Source organism: Lytechinus variegatus, chromosome 7, assembly GCF_018143015.1.
Source record: "Lytechinus variegatus isolate NC3 chromosome 7, Lvar_3.0, whole genome shotgun sequence".
In the NCBI taxonomy this organism is placed as follows: domain Eukaryota; kingdom Metazoa; phylum Echinodermata; class Echinoidea; order Temnopleuroida; family Toxopneustidae; genus Lytechinus; species Lytechinus variegatus.
Genome location: NC_054746.1, coordinates 45,122,763 through 45,137,804, shown reverse-complemented (window position 1 = coordinate 45,137,804; position 15,042 = coordinate 45,122,763). Strand labels below are relative to the sequence as shown.

The window sequence follows — 15,042 nt, the reverse complement described above, 5'->3', positions numbered from 1 at the left end:
GGATGCATCAGTTTATATATTTTTAACAATTAATGCGAGCGCAAGTCGCGAGCTATAATTTTTGATAAACTGTCATGAAAAGGGGATTCTAAGTAGTTTGTTTTGTATAAACAATATTGAAACATTTATATAACTCGCCAATCAAAATGCGAGCGTGCAGCGCTCTAGCTAATACGCCTTAACAATCAGACCAGAAAAGGGTTATTTTGAAAACTTTATGGAATACACAAAAATATAGGTACCTGATAAATCAAAATTTGCGAGCGCGTAGCGCAAGCAGCAAATGTTAACATTCAAACCATAAAATTGACACTTTTACAGAGCACTTTTTAAAAACCAATTTGTAAATTACACAAAATAATGAAAGTTCGATTTCCGAGGTGAAATATGTGTTGTGTATTGACTTCCAAACTTGATATTCGAACTCCATATTAAACAAAATATGTAAATCACCTAATAGGCAATGTGATGTGCGAAGCGCGAGCGAAAGTTATATAGTTGCACGAAAGATTCTTTTTATTTTCCAAGTCTTCCCCTCATCTTATTTTATGCCTTCGTCGTCCTCTTCCTTTTCTCCTCCTTTTTTTCCTTCTTTCCTCCTTTTTTTTCTTTTTTGCTCCGCCAAGGGGGGGGGGAGCTCGGCCCCCTGGATCCGCCTATGGGGACAAGGGGCGGGAAAATATGACAAGCAAAAAAAAAAAGGTTATCATCGCCAAAGTAAGGTCATCTCGTCCCAAAATACATGTTTTATTTCGATTTAGAAGGATGTATTTCTATGATTATCAAAGACCAAAATAGTAGGGGGACATTTGATATTGTGTCCCCCTACTATTTTGAGTAGGTGGGACACGTCCCCCCTGGGATTTCCGCCCATGATGTAATATCAATGGGAGCGCGAAGCACGAGTGATTTTGGGGGGTTTCAATTTGGTTTAACTTCTCACCAGAGTAGGCCCTACTAGAATATTGTGAACGGGAGCTGTAGTTTCTGTACTGTTGTTTTAGTATACCCTTCAATATTATTAATGATAACCTCTAGGAAATATGCAATCTCGACTAATTATCCTCATCAGTGGCGTATTTATTCAACATGGGTGCAGAAGGGGGGGGGCCGAGGGCACCAAGATAAAAAAAAATAAATGAAATGGGGGGGTAGACGTTAAAGAAAATCTGAGATTTTATTCTTGAAAAACACATTGAGGTATCTCACAAGGCCTAAATAAATAATGAGAACGCGAAGCGCGATCTGATTTTTTTTTTATAGAATTTTCCTGTATTTTATCCTGAAAGCCTAAGTCAGGGGCGGACCCAGCTTCCGCCAATAGGGGAGGGGCCATTTTTTTCACCCATATTTTCCCCGATCAGCCGCTCAAAGTTGATTTGTCCAAGTGCCGTAATGAGCCAACAATTTCGAGGGGGCTCGATATGGCGTATCGCATAAAATTAATAAGAAGTTGGCAGTGAGCGAAGCGAGCAAGCAAATATGTTGACACTTTTATTACAAAAATACAAGGTTGTGATAGATTTTGACATAATATTTGGAAAATAATAGTATATTTCATCCTAATCCCTTTCCTTTTCTCTCTGTTTTCTTAGCCTTGATTCTCTTTTTTTTGTGGGGGGGCAAACGCCCATGTCCTAACAGTCATTTCCTAGATTTACTTTATAAGCAACATAAATGTGTTATAATCTCATAAGCCATATGCAAGCTAAAAATTAAATTTCATGTATATTGTCCTGAAAATTTAACATTCTGGGCAATGTTTGTGAACCTGAACAGGATGCATATGTAACTAGATAATTACCACGAGCGCGAACAGAAATGTTATGGACTGGTCGAAAAGTTAGTCATTAAGACGATACATATTTCAACGATTAAACTGAAAATTTTTGATATTCCAACCTAAAAAGATGAGATTTCAAATCCCCCAATGGGACATTCGACATTCATTTCCATCTCTCTTTTTCTTATCTTTCTTCCCATCTTTCTCTTTTTAATATTATTCTCTTCCTATTTTTTCTTCTTCTTTTCCTTTCTTTTCTTTTCCCTCTTCCTCCATTACTTATCCCTCTTTCTTTTTCTTTCCCCTTTTTTTTCTTCTCTCCCTCCCCCTTCCACTCTCTCTCTTTTTATTCTCTTCTTTTCCCCTCTTCCTCTATCTCTCTTTTTTCCTATCTTTCTTTTCATCTTCCTCTCTATTTAAATATTCTTCTCTTCCTTCCTCTTTTTTTTCTTCTTCTTTTTCCTCCTTTTCCTTTCTCCTAGCTTTCTTTTCTTCTCTTCCTTTTCCCCTCCTCTCTTTTTTCTCTTCTTTCCCCTGTTCTTCTCCCTTTTTCTTTGTCTTTCCTTTCCCCCTCTTACTCTCTTTTCTATTATCTTCTTTTCCCATCTTCCTCTCTCTTTTTATTCTCTCCTTTTCCCCTCTCCCCCTCTTTTTTGAGCGGGGGGGGGGGGGTGGGTGAGGCAGTTCCCCCTCGCCCCCCCCCCCATGGATCCGCACCTGATAGAACCCCATGGTCTCGTATCATTTGACCTTTGGACCTCTCGATGACATTTGATATATCTGATCATAATTTTACACGCACTGCGGACTATCGGACCCGCGGTCTATCGGACCCGCGGTCTAACGGACCCGCGGTCTATCGGACCCGCGGACTATCGGACCCGCGGTCTATCGGACCAACGGTTTATCGGGATGTCTCCATTCCAAATGTTCAGGGATGAATGAAACTTTATTTCACTTGACAATGAGAAATACAAATATTTCATATAATAAAATACAAAAGAAATAGTGAGTGGGTGATGTCATCAGTCAATATTCAACATTTTAGAGGCATATTCAATGTTCTTTATTGTTTAGAACCAAATAATACACTGACAGCTTCAAAAACATGATTAAATTTGGACACTATTTTGGCAATTTACAGTACCAATGGCCTACATATAGGTTGCATTGATACTTACAACTGAATAAATGAAGTTCAAACTCAACCATTTGTTAAAGTAACATGTCCTGATTTAGCATTTATAAGGAAGAATTTGAATATTCAGTCACAATTTTTATTTGAGTCAGAGTGATTCTTTTTTGGGGGGGGATAGATTTTCAAAAATAATATCACATACACACATTTATTATGGGTAAATATGTATGTGTGTAACTTACTACATGTAATTCTGGCAAAATTGCAAACATTAAAACCAAGAAATGTAAAGAATGGAAAACAAAAAAAGATTGAAATTAATAGTTCAAGAATTATTCTGTTCATAACAAACAAAAAACAAACAAATGGAATGTTAAAACAAGTGGAACACCTCTGCAGACCTGCCAGCCACTGGGAATGAAAAATTGTATTCTGTGATAAAAAAAGTGTATTTTCCCCCAAAAGTGTATTTCATAATAAATTGTGTGGTGCACTAAAAAAAAAACATTTAAACATGTGTATATCTCACCCTGGTTTTATCAAATGATTGAAAAAAAAACAAGTTACCTGACATTACATTGATCTAATAACCATATTTGTGTAAGTTTTATGAAATAGAGACATATACAGTGCGTATCAAAAAAAAGTTTACACTTAGAAAAAATCCTGTAAAATTATATATTTGCAATATCCTGACAATTTTTCCACATTTTAGCATTGGTACAGATCCATTTAAGCAAGTGACGATATAACTGTCGAAAAATATTTCCGCTTGAGTGAGCACCACTTACTTTTGAAAAGTTGGTGGAAAATGATTTGCGCAGAAATTTGAAATAGTTATGCGAATAAAAGTAGACCTTAATCATGAAAAACACGTGGAAATTAGCTAGTAAAATTGATTTGAAGATATCTTTTACCTCTTTAAACTTGTTTCCTTGCCCAAAACAGTTCGAAGAGTGCATTGCGCCCCACCCCACTCCCCCACACACCGAGTCCATCGTGACGATATTTGCTTTACACTGAGCTGTGATTTACATCAAATGGCTTAGGCTTGATTTTCATTTTGTTAATCATTGCCAAGCTTGGGAAAAGTGTGGAGAAACAAGTATTAAATGAAAAATGAAATGTAAACCAACTTTAAATGATAAAAACTTAGTAAAAAATGCTGGAGATGTCTGATATAAAATTTTGTTCAGATTCAGTTATGTCCTCAGATCTAGCTGGCACAAAAGGGATAAAGGTGCTTACTAAGTGTTGAAATTTCAAATTTGGGCGGCAAAATTGTTACAAAATGCTTGAATGTATCCATTTTATTTCAATTGGCTAAAAGTGCTAGGGAAATTTATGAGAAATGCTTCGCAGGGTTAGTTTGATTTCGCCCTTTCCTCTTGACACAGCATGAAAACAAGCATTTCTGCGCAAACAGATTTCTGCGAGCTTTGCAAAAATGGACAGTGCTCACTCAAGTGTAACATTCTGTCAAAACTTTTACTTTCATTGGATAGATGAGACCCAAACCCATAATTATATGTGAAAAAATTACCCACATGTTGTATATTTTTTAATTCCCAGGGCTTTTTCAAAGTGTAAACTTTTTTTTGATACGCACTGTAGAGATGATTTTTCTCAATAAATTACAATTTTATAAAAAAAACAACGTACTAAATACGCCAAAAACCTACTGGTTGGCAGGTCTGCCTCTGGCAGTCTCGCCTGCATCAAGCATTTCAATATAGCAGCAATGATAACTTTGAAAAAAACTGTTGTATAATTACAAAAACATAATTCATATGTTAATAAAACACTCTATGCATTTACCCTAAATGACCTTTGACCATGATCATGTCACCCTTGCGAAACAATAAATGATACTTGATCACCCTTGCGCCCTTGTTTCAGGAACAAGATCCATGAAATTTTAGTTATGATGGCACTTTAACAATACCCCCAACATGGCCAAAGTTAAATGAGATTAAATGACTTTTGACCATGGTCATGTGACCTAAAACTCATGCAAGATGTTCAGTGATACTATATTTCTTAGTCTTATGAAAAATCAACGAACTTTGGCCATGTTGGGATATTGTGGAATTGCTATCATATTTACCTTGATAGTTTATGGCTCTACTGGCCAAAGTTCGTTGACCCTATATGACCTTTGAACTTGGTCTTGTGACCTGAAACTTGTACAAGATGTTTAGTGATACTTGATTACTCTTATGTCCAAGTTTCATGAACTAGATGATCCATAAACTTTCAAAGTGATAATGGCAACAATTACCCCCAACGTGACCAAAGTTCATTGACCCTAAATGACCGTTGACCTTGGTCAGTGGACCTAAAACTCAAGCAAGGTTTTAAGTTATTATAAAATTTTGATGTTCATTCCCCAAACATGGTTCAAGTCCATTGACTTTTTGAGTCTTTGACCTTGGTCATGTGATCTGATACTCAGACAGGATGTTCAGTAAAACTTGATAACCCTCATGTCCAAGTTTCACGAACTAGGTCCATATACTTTTTAATTTATGATATGACATTTCAAAAACTTAATCTTGGCTAAGATTTCATGTTGACGCCGCCGCTGTAAAAGCAGTGCCTATAGTGACAAAAATTACCTTAACCAAATATAGGGGACACAAATAGACAATAACAATTAGTCATACAAAAGTCAGTTTTTAAAATGAGATAAAAGGTGCCTGAAGTACAGTACAGCACTAGAGAGTGCTTCAATTGTCAATGTTATAAGATTAAGATACAGTGTCTACAAGAATTATTTTTACACTTTATATAGCAATGCAAAATGAGAAAATAAACTATGTTGGAACCAAAAAATTCCTACGTTAGCCATCATGAAATATAATGAATTATATATCATTTGACAGAGGGAAATAAAGCAATTGTTTTGCACCTAGTTGGAAATTGTGATTGGTAACGCATGAACAATTATGAAATGCAATAATGCAATAATGCTTGCTATGATTATTGAAGCATAGCGCGCAATGCTTCGTCAATCATGACTTATTCCCTATTTTTCTGAGAGATGAGATTAGATACTTTCATTTGATATTACAATTCTTAATATTTGAGGCAGCTGTACAGATAATATTAACGATTTTAAACAAAGTGATATCTGACTTCTGTTGCCTCATTGAATTTTGTAAAATGGGTGTAATTGGATTTAATTTTCATATTTCATTTCCTGTCAAAATTGATATAAAAATGGAAAACAATGCAACAATGCATATTTTCAGACCTTGGTGTGATTATTGAAGCATACCGCGCAATGCTTCATTGATCACAACTTATTTCAATTTTCCCTCGTGATACGAGATATGATTTCATTTGATATACAGTTCTTAACATTTCAGTTGTTCTTACAGATTTCATAAACGATTTTGAATGAATCGATGCCTGACTGCTGTTGCCCCATTGACTTTTGTACAGGGGTGTAGTTAGTTTCATTTTTAATATTTCATTTCCTGTCAAAATAATAAAACAGGTGAAAGGGATCTGAACTTTATATGAAATGAAAGCATCTCATCTCATCTCTCAGAAAAAATAAAATAAGTCATGATCATTGAAGCATTTCAAATTACGCTTCAATGACCACAAAAAATATGAAAATATGCATTATCACACTTAATGAATTATAATCAGTCATGTGTGACTGATAACAATTTGCAACTAGATGGAAACCAAAGACTATACTTTTCTCCTTCATTTGATATATTATTAATTAGAGTTTATGAAAGCCAGGTTACAATGATTACACATATACATGTAATTCTTGTAGACAATGTATGTACCGGTAGGTCTTGACTATGTGCATGTAAGTAGCTTCTGAAAATCGATTTGAGTCATAAAGCGGACCACGACACCCAATTATAGTACAAATTCTATATCGGTACATTGTTTGAAAAGCATGCAATAGACATGACAATCTTGAAATTATTTTGAGGTTGTTTGTTTGGTTAAATACATTTCATATGCAACTAGAAATGCATGTACTGCCATTTTAACACTGGACAACTCCATGTGAACTATGAAATTCAACTACATACCTTTCTTCAAAGTTGTGTGCCTGATTTGTACCTTTGATTGCCTTCCACCAAAAAAATATACATGCATCATTATAATTTACATTTTTTTATTAATAGTATAAAGCTTCATTCAATCCAAAAATTTCTATATTCTGGAGATGTGACTTCTTTCATCATTAGCCTGATGGGAGTTTTTTCTTCTTCTTTAACACAAGAAGTTCAGAAAATAGTAAACAGTAGAAATATATATTAACAACAACAAACTGAAGTGGGTGGGGTCATTGATAAAGTGTTTAAAGTTGTGCAATCTGCAAACTGTCCACTTGAGAATCTAACAAATTAAGTCATTCTAGAAAATCCACAGGTCAATGCATGCATACGACGGAAAAATAGAAAAAAAATATCTTGAATCTATATCCCTCAGCAGTAGGTTCCTTGCAGCCCATCTGTGTGCATCGTGTTCCATGTAATAAGATTGCACTCGTACGTTTAAACTGTCCTTGGTGATCTTGTTTGATGATGGATCACTTAGCCAACATTAACCTCATTAGCTGGTTGGTAAACTTTTCCACTTTCTTTAAGTCCTGACTGTGTTCTGTTCTATACTGAAGACACTGTAGGGGATTCAATTCAACACATATTTGGCATAAGATAAAATCAAAGGATTACATTATCCAAGAATACCTTTTATTTACCAGGAAGGGGTGGGGGGAACTAAAATTTAATGATTTACAAATATTGAACCAGAAAAAGTTGTAAAAAGGGTAGTATCTGTGGGTAAAGATATGCATCCATGGTGCAGTTGTGGGAAAAAAAAACATTTACTTAAACTGCTCCATTTTTTTCAGAAAAGAGGAAAAATTGAGGGAAAGGGACTGCTTCAGGAGTCTATTCATTCACTTAAAGTTTCTATTGGTCTGTATCATTTTATGCAGTCTTGATTGAACCAAATGATTGTGTCATGCCTACCTATGACTGCACAGCATAAAGACCCCCCCCCGGCAGTTTGATATCACAAAAAAGTGTTCAGGTAAATTTAATTGTCTCGGTTAACTCAGCATATGACCTATGATAATATTGCAACATGTTACCCCTGTTGCAATCCATGATAAAAAAAAAATCATCGAAAATGGAGTAATGGTTCAAAGTTTTTTTGTTAGAAAGTTATTCTTGTACATGTACGGTAAGTAAACTTTAACAAATGACCTTTGACCGCATACAGGACTGTACAATGATGTCTCTTCAACTGTTATCATCCAAGTTTGATTGCCAATGGAGCAATAGTAGTCCAGTTATCATTATTGTTATTATTATCATTATTTACTGGACCAATATAAAAAAAAAGTATCAATCCATCACATCAGAAAAACAATAACAGTATACAAACATGCAAATAAATATGGCATGTGGGTCACAAGCCACAAAAGTAAAATTTAGCACTGTTGTCCAGAAAATTGGGAATGAAAAGGAGAGGGGGAGGGGGCAAAAAATCAATTGGGAATATTACACAAATATTGACTGCGCACAAGGATGACTGTGTAAATTATCATCCCCAAGGAGCTTTTCATACAGGCCCTTCTATCACCCCAAGGCCTTAGCTGAGGGGTGAAAGAAGAAAAGCAATGAGGAAGTGTTGATTTCCACGGTCATCCAAATACAGAGCTGTCCATATTATACCTCATTGATAATCACATAGTTCTAGACCCAAGGGGCCAGGGTTTCAATTTAAAGGTCAAGTCCACCCTAGTAAATTGTTGATTTGAATCAATAGAAAAAAATCAAACAAACATAATGCTGCAAATTTCATCTAAATCGGATGTACAATAAGAAAGTTGTGACATTTTCAAGTTTACAATAAGAAAGTTGTGACATTTTCAAGTTTCGCTTATTTTTCGCAAAACAGTTAAACGAACAACTCATCGATATGCAAATGAGAGAGTCAATGATGTCCATCACTCACTATTTCTTTGGTTTTTTATTGTTTGAATAATACAATATTTCAATTTTTATAGATTTGACAAGGACCAACTTAACCATAAACTGTTAAAATATGACCTCTGACCATGATCATGTGACCTAAGACATGTGCCAAACAATCATTCATACTACATGTACATGTAGATTATCCTTATGTCAATGTTTCATGAGCTACATGTAGATCCATAAACTTCCTTAGTTATGATGCCAATTCAACACAAACTCTCAACAAGGCCAGAGTTCACTGACCTTTAAATGACCTTTGATCTTGGCCATATTCCAAAAATGCACACAGGGTATTCAGGGATACATTGCTGCTCTTATGTCCAAGTTTCATAAACTAGATCTGTAGACTTTAAAGTTATGACAATTCCACAAATTCCCACCAGTTTGTTGACCCTAACTGACCTTTGACCTTGGTCATGTGACCTGAAACTCGCACAGGATGTTCAAGGATACTTGATTGCTCTTATGTCCATGTTTCATGAACTAGATCCATAAAATTTTTAAGTTATTATGATGACAATTCCTCAAATAACCCTAACAAGGCCAAAGTTTGTTGACCGTCAGTGACCTTCAAACTTAATCATGTGACCTGAAACTGACAGGATCTTAAGTAATAGACTATTACCCTTAATATTTTATTAACTAGGTCCATAAAATTTTTGAAGTTATGACATAATTTCAAAAACTTAACCTTGGTTAAGATTTCGATATTGATTCCCCCAACATGGTCTAAGTTCATTGACCCTAAATGACCTTTGACCTTGGTCATGTGACCTGAAACTCAGGAAAAGTGGAGCCTATAGTCTCGCTCTGCCATGCAGGTGAGACATAAATTACCACTGCAAAAAAAATAGAACATAACTTAGAAAATAAAAACAGCACCTAGGTGCTGGACAGTAACATATTCATTGAAATGGGTATCATTCTAGTCACGAAAAGGATTAAGAAAGATCTATAAGAAAGAAAAGTATAGGAGTTATGAGCCATAAAGAAAATATTGAAGATAAACACTAACATTTGAAATTAAATGACTTTTGACCTTACCATGTGACATCTAATACCATTGAAAAATAAGGGTCCCAAAATGCATCACCCAAATTTATTTGGAAAGGGTGAATCCTGCTTTCCTTCTTGCAAATCCTAAATATGAAGAACCTGAAGGCACTTACCACTTGATCGTCTGTAACTTTCACTGACAATTTGGAATTACAGTGTCTGTACTTTGTAACAATTCTGACCTATATGAACCAAAACACACAAAAAGAATATAAAAAAAAACATTAAACAATAAACGAGAGGGCGATTTCATGCTAGAAAATTAAGCCATTTTCACAACATTTTTCTGTTCAAACAAACGAAGAACTTCAATTTGCTTTGTGGTAATATTGGGTAGACAGGCAAAAAACGACAACCAACAAAAATATCTAGTCCATAGGTGAATTAGAGCCTAAAACGGAAAGACTTCCTTATGTCCCCTCCATTAATTAAAAAAAATACTTCTCCAAAATCCCCTTCTTTCTTTCTATGTTTTCTTCTTTTTTTCTTCTTACTTCCGGTGGGAATTCGTATTCGAACCTCTCGCTGCAGAACGAAGCATCTCCAGTCTGTCGCCTTACTCAATGAGCTAGCAGGAACTGTTAAAAGCCATGGGTTTCATAACGGTTATCTTGTGTGTGTGTGCGTGTATTTTTAGTTTTGTCAGACGTGTATCAATCAGATATGATTATCTACGTCTGGGACCGACCTTTAACGTCACCATCCGAAAGACGTGACCAGGGCTCGAACCTCGAACCTCTGCATCAATTTGTAACTTCCCCACAGCTTGGATTTCCAAGTTACTAATGAAACATAAATTGCAACTGTATGGAAATTAGTAATTTTAGTCACAAAAGTGAAATTTCAATGACTTTTTAAAGTGTGTGCTATGTACAGCATTGACATACCCCGGTTATAGTCCCACATGTAGATTCCCCACAGACAGGATGGTTGCAGAATGCAGTGAGCCAGTGCCTGAGAGGTATGGTAGTGGATCGTATTACCGAACACTTCATGAATTCAATCATATCGAACATATTATCCTCACGCAAATCCCGCGATTTGCGTGCTGTCGCCAAGCGGAAGACAAAGAAATCAAGATGGCGACGTAAACATGGCCGTAAGCTCTTTCCATCTTTTCAAAACAAATCTCTCGTTTTTTTAATGAATTCTTCTTTAAAATGAAATCAATTTCGCAGAAATGTTGGAAATGAAGTTGGACCCCATGTACATGTTTTAGGGCTAGATCTTTTAAACTTTAGTCTAGAGGGAAAGTAGAATTCTCGTGGGGCGAAAGTTTCTGGTACAGTGTCAGTGGTAGTGGGCACTTGTTCACTGCTACCACCCTGCCTGTGGTGAATCTACAGGTAGGACTATGGTATGCCAATGTTGTACAGAGCACACACTTCAAAAAATCATTAAATATCACTTTTGTGACCAAAATTACTAATTTTCATACAGTTGCAATTTATTTTTCATTAGTAACTTGGGAATAATTTTTGTATTCACCAGAGCGCTCAAAAACTTGAATTTTGGGCATATTTTTGTGTACGCCCTCTATTGGTGGAAAGTAATATGGCAAGAAAATTTTCATTTTTTGATCTCTATTTTTAATTAAGAAAAAAATGATTTAAAGAATCAAATTGAAATAAGAGCCAAGTAGTATGAATAATAGGTGTAATGAAAACTGTCAGTGTAAAAAAATCAAGCATTTGCCCCAAAGAAAAAGAGAAAATAAGCCAAACATTGCCATCCTTATTTTGCCACACATGGAGATATAACTGAGAACAAGGTTATATTATAACCTTGTTCATTGAATGAGTGGTAGGGAGTGACTCCATACGTACAGTATATAACTTTCACTCCACAAAACGCCCCAGGATACGCGTGCGCAGACTCGTCTTGGGACCATCATAATACAAAATTACAAGGCCGGTCGGTAATACTCCAGGAGTCCAGATCCAACCCATGCCAAGATACTGGTACCGAGCTTACAGGAGGTCCGGCGCCGACACGTCGGCGAAGCTCTCTCTGAGTAGGCCTACCGGTATACGGTACCGGTACTGTAAGTTACCGGTATGCACATGCCAGCTGTCAAAATGGTATCGGTGATAAGTTAACCAACCTAAGTTTTTGCCTTGAGAATGCTGGACCTTTTCAAATTACCTTGCTTGGATCTGAAAGATATAATCTCTCCGCAGCTTTGACGAACTCCTCCCATGAATTTATGTAGGTCATCTTGTTAAATAATGGTTTTACACTCCAGAATATTTCTCCCCTGCGAAGCGAAAAAAAAATTCCGTACTCTGTACGTACACATCGAAACCAACGAACGTAGAGGGCAGCAACACACAAGCGTGTTGCTTTTAGGAAGTTCCACTTCGCTCAGATTTTGTGACCATTTTCCATAGCATAGAGATGTACAGTGCGTCCCAGAATAAACGAAACCGAGATTTAGCGATCATTTATCATAGAATAGACAAATGACCTACCAATTTAAAGCTTAGAATCTCCTCTTTCATCTGATATTACTTATTCACGCATGAGTGAGCAAAAACAATTTGAAGAAAGCAAGGGCGCCGGAAGCGGGGGGGGGCAGGGGGGGCACTTGCCCCCCCAAATAAAATTTTGGGGGGCAAAACGAGATTTTGCCCCCCCCCCCCCCCAATGTGCCCCCCTGAAAGTAGAAAAATGATAAATTATTTAAGGACAAAAGTACACGAAGGCACTTTTCTGCCTGAAAATTGTCATTTCCATTGTAAAAAATGAAAGAATTTTGCCCCTGACGGGGCAAATACATTATCATAGTAAGCCTAGCGTCTTTTGACGAACAGTTCCTCTGTGAAACATACCTTTTGATAAGCCCAATTTTCATCTTATTACAGTGTGATAACGTTTAACCTTTTAATGAATACATTTCAGACTAAAAGCGAATGGCAAATTGATAGTGGTCCACCAATGATTAGGTTTATAATTCTATGATGCTGGCTGTGTCGTCTAACAAACGCGCGGTCGCCCAGAAACGCTCAGACAGGACCCGATATCACTAACGCGCGTGAACACTAGTTACTCGAGCAACATATGGAATCTATGTCATAGCTGACTGGGCGTTGTGGCGTGCGCCTGTAATCCAAGCTGTGGGGAAGTTACAAATTGATGCAGAGGGTCGAGGTTCGAGCCCTGGTCACGTCTTTCGGATGGTGACGTTAAAGGTCGGTCCCAGACGTAAATAATCATATCTGATTGATACACGTCTGACAAAACTCAAATACACACCGCTGTCAAGCCCAGAAACCATAACATCTCGAGAAACTTGTTTCAATTATTTCATTTTCAACTAAATATAAATTGAGTTAATACAGTGATAACAAGTCAGTGCCCTAAAGAAAATACCAAGGTCATTTCAACTCAATATAGACATGTTATCAGAAAATTACACACAGAATAATCATGTGTAGAGGATTATAATTTATAATTTGTGAAAATGGTGAATCCCACTCGAAAGCAACTTAGAGATAATGTTTAGACATGAAAAAAATAAAATCATCTGTAAAAGTGTCTTCTTGACCGGACTCATATTATCTGAGATATGAATAAAAATGTAAATAAAGAATATAAAAGAAAAAAAGCGTTACAGTACTGCTCTACTATAAAAAAAAGTCTTAAGATATTTTCACAGCCCCTTATTTTCCTCTATTCCTTTTCATTGGCATGATTGGAAGGCGTTTTGTCTGATACTATTTCAGCTCATATGATATAGCACTTATGTATTTTAGATTCCGAAACTTCTTCCCATTACCTGTTACTAATCAGATCGAGATGGCAGCTATGTTCTCTGGTTCATCCCAGCTTTTGTTATTCATGGACGTTTGCAAAAGATAAAAAAACAATCCGGGAGTGGGTGGGGCTGCAAGACCTAAATTTTCGAAGAAACTTAAGAGCGAGGGGGTTTGTGATGGGGGAGCTTTTGCATTTTCTATAATAAAATTGAAGGATTTCGTGCACACTTTTGGTGAATTTTGCCCTCTCGATCGGCGGCCCGGCCCGGCTGCGTACGGTCATGTTTGTCATCTTAAAGTCTTTAAAAGGCTTATATTACGTTGGTTTGTTTGAAACAATTTCGTTTGCAATAAGGCTCGTAATTTGCTGGAACTGCGACCCTGATCATGAAGAAACACCAGTCTGGGTCAGAAGGGAGGAAACAGAAGGAGCAAAGAGAACTTCAAGACTGTTTAATTCTCAAGAAATTTATTTTTGAATGCTTTTAGAAACGCAACTTTTATACTCCATTTTTACACAAAGTCCTTACCGTGGGGGGGGGGGTCCCACAGCCTCTCCCGCTCGATCGCTTCGGTATCTCACGCTGTCAAAAATATTGTGCCCCCTTCGGGATTTTGCCCCCCCAAAAAAAAAAAACTGAAAGTGTTCCGGCGCGCCTGGAAGAAAGGATACCAAAAACTCATTTGGCGGGGGGTATCTGGGTTTCAAAAAGAAAACCACATTTCTGAAAAGTTCAATATCTGCTCTTTAATTTGGTACCTCAATTGCAGAAAATGGTCAAGAAATAAACGTGTTTTCACCGGTTTCGCACAGAAGCTTTCGCATGGTGAACAAAAGATTTAATGCATGGCTGATCGTCATCAAAACGGAGTGTCGAGTGAGTTTGAAAGCCAGCCTGGAGAACCTCTTCAATTTATGAAATTATTAAAATTCAAGCCTTATTTCAAATGACCAGAACTTTGTTATTTCTTTACCATTTTCTGTAATTTAGGTATCAAATCAAAGAGAAGATATTGAACTTTTCAAAAATGTGGTTTTCTTTTTGGAACCCAGATACCCCCGCCAAATGAGTTTTTGATATCCTTTCTTCAAATTGTATTTGCTCACTCATGCATGAATGAAAAATAATATAAGTAAAATCAGATGAAAGAGGAGATTCTAATAAGCTTTAAATTGGTAGGTCATTTGTCTATTCTACTTATGATTAAATAATGATAAATGGTCGCTAAATCTCGGTTTCGTTTTTTCTGGGACGCACTATACTAATTATATATACATAT

At 36.5% G+C, this 15,042-nt stretch overlaps 1 protein-coding gene across 1 annotated transcript; it reads right to left on the bottom strand.

The window, feature by feature from the left end:
* Nucleotides 1-5,729: 5,729 nt before the first annotated feature.
* Nucleotides 5,730-12,293, bottom strand: LOC121419438 (signal recognition particle 9 kDa protein-like). Its single transcript, XM_041613912.1, has 3 exons — nucleotides 12,149-12,293; nucleotides 10,117-10,185; nucleotides 5,730-7,578 (listed from the first exon to the last, which is right to left on the bottom strand). Exons 1-3 carry the CDS (start codon nucleotides 12,218-12,220, stop codon nucleotides 7,489-7,491), a joined length of 231 nt encoding a protein of 76 aa, XP_041469846.1. The 5' UTR covers nucleotides 12,221-12,293; the 3' UTR covers nucleotides 5,730-7,488.
* Nucleotides 12,294-15,042: the final 2,749 nt, after the last annotated feature.

Coding starts and splice junctions, on each gene's coding strand:
- LOC121419438 (XM_041613912.1), bottom strand. CDS start 12,220: ATGACCTACATAAATTCATGGGAGGAGTTCGTCAAAGCTGCGGAGAGA. Junction 10,186..12,148: donor ATCTTTCAGATCCAAGCAAG/GTAATTTGAAAA, acceptor TGGTTCATATAG/GTCAGAATTGTTACAAAGTA. Junction 7,579..10,116: donor AAGTTACAGACGATCAAGTG/GTAAGTGCCTTC, acceptor AATCCCCTACAG/TGTCTTCAGTATAGAACAGA.